This window comes from Cebus imitator, unplaced genomic scaffold (assembly GCF_001604975.1).
Source record: "Cebus imitator isolate Cc_AM_T3 unplaced genomic scaffold, Cebus_imitator-1.0 Scaffold102, whole genome shotgun sequence".
Taxonomy (NCBI): Eukaryota; Metazoa; Chordata; class Mammalia; order Primates; family Cebidae; genus Cebus; species Cebus imitator.
The window spans coordinates 3145591-3150769 of NW_016107417.1; the positions used below are offsets into that span (position 1 = coordinate 3145591).

General features: G+C 58.3%; 1 protein-coding gene across 2 annotated transcripts; it reads right to left on the bottom strand.

Annotated features, from left to right (window-relative positions):
• Positions 1-411: 411 nt before the first annotated feature.
• On the bottom strand, positions 412-3252 carry TIGD3 (tigger transposable element derived 3). Of its 2 annotated transcripts, none has more exons than XM_017537114.2 (2): positions 3027-3252; positions 412-2217 (listed from the first exon to the last, which is right to left on the bottom strand). In XM_017537114.2, the coding sequence occupies exon 2, from the start codon at positions 2215-2217 to the stop codon at positions 787-789; it is 1431 nt and encodes a 476-aa protein (XP_017392603.1). In that variant the 5' UTR covers positions 3027-3252; the 3' UTR covers positions 412-786. The 2 variants fall into 2 exon arrangements, with proteins under 2 accessions (XP_017392603.1, XP_017392604.1); XM_017537115.2 differs by having other exon boundaries at positions 412-2222; positions 3027-3164.
• Positions 3253-5179: the final 1927 nt, after the last annotated feature.

Consider the following 5179-nt stretch of genomic DNA (forward strand, 5'->3'; position numbering starts at 1 on the left):
TCATCTTTGCAACCTTGCTCACATAGGAGACCTTGCTGAAGCGATGTTGTGAAATGAGCAAAGGAAAAAAAAAATGAATGAATGACTATTCCATTCCAATTCTAGCTCCTTTCTGTTTCCCTGGCATGTCTGTAGCCTGCCCTACCCCAAACACACATTCTGAGAACGAAACTATCAGAGCTGCAGCTTATCTGGGGTAGTAGCTGGGATCTGTCTGTCCTGGTGCTTCCTTCTCACGGGATATCGCATGAGCAGCGCCCACGCCCTGCGAGTCCTTGCTGCTGAATATCCGGAAGAGGATCCCTACTGGTCATGGACAGACAGCTGCACCGCAGCAACAATCAGCAATTAATTTTCCAGATCTGAATGGAAAGTTTTTATCCTTCTCCCATGAAAATAACACCTGGCCTCTTTTCTCATGAAAAACTTTATTTCCAGAAGCAGAACTGTTTTTAACACAGAGTTCAAGGAAGCAGCCTGTCCAAAAAGCCCAAATTCCACCTTTCTAAGCCCCAGCCTCCAGACTAGCTCCCTCTCTAAGGCTCTAGAACTTTGAAGCAGGGTTTAGAAACTAAGTAGCCTGGATTCCTACCCCAGAAGTACCATCTTCAGAGCTCTCTTCTTGGGGCTGTCTTCTTCCAAGCTCAGACTTGGCGTCCCAACTTCTACACCTTTATGACAGTTGCATTTCCACAGGAAAGAGACAGCCGGATATGCCTTTTGAAGAGGCCATTTCCATGGGAAACAGGAGTGGAGAGGGGGCTCTGGCGAGCAGCGAAGGCGCCTTCACAGGCAGCAAAGCCGTTCCACCTCCTCCTCACAGTTGTAGAATTTTTCAAATAGCTCAGGAGAAGTGCTGTTGCACTCAAACCACCTCCTCAACGTGCCCAGGGCCTGGAGGGCATCAGCTCTGGTGGGCAGGGGCTCGAAGGTGCCCTCTCCGTCCCCCTCCTCATCTTCAGTGCCTGTCTCCTCTTTGCACACCCCGGGCCCTGGCTCCTCACCTTCCAGGTCCACAAAGTGGGAAAACTCCTCTAGACTCAGCCCACTGGGTACTGGTGGCATCTCAGAGGCTTTGTCCGAGGACGGGGGTGTTTTGCCAGGAGCCAGCCCTTCCTGAATGAAGCTGCTGAAAATGAGCTGAGGAGATACCTTGGCCCAGGCGGCTGCTGCCACATGCAGGGCATCCAGCATTGTGATGCCCGCCCTGGCCTCAGCCAGCGAAGTGCCATCCCTTTCGCTCTGGATGGCAGCCAGTTTGCCCAACAGCCGGTGCCGGTAATGGGCCTTAAAGGCCCGGACCACCGAGCTAGGGAGGGGAGGCGTGGTGCTAGAGGTGGCCAGAGGTAAGAGCCTCACGTGGTAGAGCCCAGGAAGGCCTGCCAGTTCCTCTACCACTCGGGCAGCCAGCAGCAAGGCCACCTGTCGGCCCTGCTCTCCCATGTCCCGGTCAAACTGTGCCAACCACTCTGACCAGGGGATGCCCAGGTCAGGGTGGTAGGAGGCAGGCAGAGTCTCGCTGCGGACCCCAAACAAGCATCTCGGGGCAGCCTGGAGCCCACCCAGCAGTACCCGCCGCTTCTCGGTGCCCCTGCTGTTGGCACACAGCAGCACCTGTACTTGGTCACATGTACCCAAGCTGCCGGGCACTGCCCGATACAGCAAGGGCAATTCAGCACAGCCAAAGACGTCCTCTGGAGAGAAGTCTTTCAGGGAAAGAGGCAGCTGGGCCTGGGATGTGAGCCCCGGGGGAGGTGGCTCAGGGGGGAATGAAGGCGCAAGAACATGGCGGGCCCCAAAGCCGACGTTGTTTCGGCGTTTCCATCGAACCAGCCAGCCGATGCTGGGCACGAAATCCTGGCCCATGATATCCGCCAGCTCCTTGGCTTTGTGAAGCAGCATGGGCCCCGTCACGTCCCAGGCCTTGGCCCGGGCGATGTGGTACCAGCAGAGCAGAGCCTCGTCGATCCCGCTGTACTTGGACTCCCGCTTGCGCTTGCGCTCCCGGTTGGCTGTGCCGCTGCACCAGTCCGCCAGCAGCTTCTCCTTATTTTTGCAGATGCGCGAGATCTGGGGCTGGGAGACCTGGAAGCGCCGGGCCACCTCCGACTGGGACATCTTGGACTCATCCAGGAGCTCCAGCACCCGGATCTTCTCGGCCAGGGACAGGGCATGAAGCTTCTTCTTGCTGCTCAGCTCCATGGCTTCTCCGGGCATCTGTGCTGGGAGGAAAGAATGAGCGGGTAGAGCAAGCCGAGGCCGGGAGGGCTGGGAGAGGAGCGCAGGAGGGGAGATTAGACAAGGACGTGCGCAGGCACCAGGGGAGACTGGATCCACCGAAAGAGGCAGGGAAGTGGCTAGGCCGAGTGGGGGCCCGGCTGGCCCGGTTCCCAGGATGCCAGGGTAGAGTCGGGGAGGGGGCGTCTCTCCCCTCAGAGAGACAGGGGAATCTGGGCTGGGGTCTGGCTTCACTGGGGGAGAAGAATGAAGAGTGGAGGGGACAGCTGCAAAGATAACAAAGGTGCGCGGACATGGAGGGCCTGGGGCTGTGGCCTAGGGGGCAGGTGTGGGGCTACGGGGCAGCGGGGGAGTAGCCCCCGGGAGGGAGTGGGAGGCAGCCTGGGCCGGATTCCGATGACGCCACTGGGGGCGGGGAGGTGGGTGGCTGCAGAGTTGAGGTGACAGGTGTACAGACGACAAAGGGGACAGAGGGGGTCTGAAGGAGCGAGGCTAATTTGGTGCCGGGTCCTGAGGGGGAGGCCGGGCGATGGTTCGGCCTGAGGAGGTGGAGGGCAGGGCCGCGGGCGCAGGTGCACCGGCGACAAAGGGCGGGAGGCGTGAGGAGGCTGCAGAGGGGCGGGGTGTCCCCGTGGGGAGGGTGGTGGCCTGGGAGGGTCCCAACGCCCGGACCCAGGCAGGCCGGCAGCCGGGCTCCGCGCCCTGGCCGGCCACTCGCCTTGGACCCCATGTCTGTTGGCGGGGAGGCCCCATGCGCCCGCCCGCCCGGCCTCCCGCTCTGCACCCACCTCAGGCGCTGGTCCCGCGGTTCCCGCCCCTGCCCCCAGCCCGACTCCCGAGCCCCTGTCCAGGCGGCGACGGCAGAACAAGGGAGGGTGGGCGCCACGACCCCGAGGGCAGAGCGGGTCGAGGGGCTGCGCGGGCGGCGGGCGGGCGGGCGCGCGCGCGCACAGCAGGGCCCGGTGCGCGCCGCCCGCGCCGGGCTCTCTCCCGGCTGCTAAGTCCGCGGTGCGGGCCCTCTGCACCCACCCGCCGCAGCCGCGCCCCGGCCCAAGCAGATTGGCCCTCAGTTGCGTCCCGTCCCGCCCCCGGCTAAGTCTCATTGGATGCCGCGGAAGTGGCGGTTCATCGGGCCCTCTAGAGGCGGGGCTTCCAGCGCGGAGGGGCGGGATGCGGAGCCAGGAACTTGCAGGACTTCCCTGGGTGCCGACAGCAGCCGCGGACCCCGATGGCCCGATGAGCCTTGCAGGCGGCTTGAGGGCCGCCGAGCTGACTTTGGGTCCCAAAAACTTCCTGGCCCTGACCCTAGGCCTCCTCGGCTTCTTCGTCTACCATGCAGGGCTAACTGCCCTCACAGAGTTGTTTTGGGAAAACGATGAAAGGAGAAAACGGATGCAAGCTTTAAGCCACACAAAAGCTGGTTACCATGGACAGCGCTGGCTTGAGTCTGTCGGCCACGGAAACGCTGCTTGCCTGGGCCAGTTCTGATTTAGGACGAGTAAACACCAACTTTTATTAGATTTGGTACTTTACAAGATTGAAGTTCCTAAACTCAAGATCTGGCATCGTTGCCTTCCCTGCTAACCTTCATTCCCGAATTAAATGCAGACCTCTTGACCTGCAGTCCAGCTGCTCTCCAGCCTTGCTGTGCCCTCCGCATCCTCTGCCTTCCTCACAGGCTTCCATATACACCATCCTACCGGCTGCGGACACCAACCAACTCTCCGTCCCATCCCAAATCCTACCTCTCCCAACCACCTCCCAAATTCTGTCAGTTATGCCTTCTACAGTGTTCTTATTTTGCACATTTCTTTTCTGGCTCTTAGACTACTCAACCGCCAAAGAACATTCATTGCTTTATTCCCTCTCCGCCTGACCACTTCAGTGGAAAAGCATGAGGACGGGCTGCACTCTGCTTCTCACACAATCCCCAGACCACAGCACCCTGCTTTCGTACTGAACATAAAAGCGCAGGCCTAGGCCTTCCAATAGGTAACGATGGCTTTCAAAATGTTCTAGGAAAAAACAGGATACTTCAGGGGACCCATAACTGCTTGATTCAAATCTTTCCTTTAAAAACAACAAAGTTAGACTTCTAAAACACACACTGAAGACATACACGCTGCCATATGTCATTTCATATGAACATGCCAGCTGTCGATATGTTCACTTTGGCTTCAGGGAAACTCACTTTGTGCACATCAGTGTGCCCTGGGAAAGCTGTCCCCTACACTCTTCATTCTTCTCCCCCAGTGAAGACAGACCCCAGCCCAGATTCCCCTGTTCCTCTGAGGAAAGAGACGCCCCCTCCCCGGCTCTGCTCTGGCATCCTGGGGACAGGGCCAGCCGGCTCCCACTTGGCCTGGCTACTTCCCTGCCTCTTCAGGCAGTTCAGGCCCTGGGGCACTTGCTCTGGCCTGGGGGCACTGCAGGCAACGAGGGCACACAGATCCTGCTCCTCCCCTGGAGATGTCATTAGTTTGCTTATTAATTCTTTTATAAACTTGTATATAAACTTCTGGTCTCATTTTAAATATCTGAGATTGCAAGGTCAACTGTTAGAAATCTGTCACCACTTTCCATCTATGTATCCAAGTCTAGCAGAATTTTCTGCAAACCAACTGAAACACAAAAATAGGATGCTAAAATTTTTTTTTTTTTTGAGACAGAGTTTCGCTCTTGTTCTCCAGACTGGAGTGCAATGGCACGATCTCGGCTCACCGCAACCTCCGCCTCCTGGGTTCAGGCAATTCTCCTGCCTCAGCCTCCCGAGTCACTGGGATTACAGGCATGCACCACCATGCCCAGCTAATTTTTTGTATTTTTGGTAGAGACGGGGTTTCACCTTGTTGACCAGGATGGTCTCGATCTCTTGACCTCGTGATCCACCCGCCTCGGCCTCCCAAAGTGCTGGGATTACAGGCGTGAGCCACCGCGCCCG

Excerpts from the sequence above, each read along its gene's own strand:
- TIGD3 (XM_017537114.2), bottom strand. The coding sequence starts at position 2,217 with ATGCCCGGAGAAGCCATGGAGCTGAGCAGCAAGAAGAAGCTTCATGCC.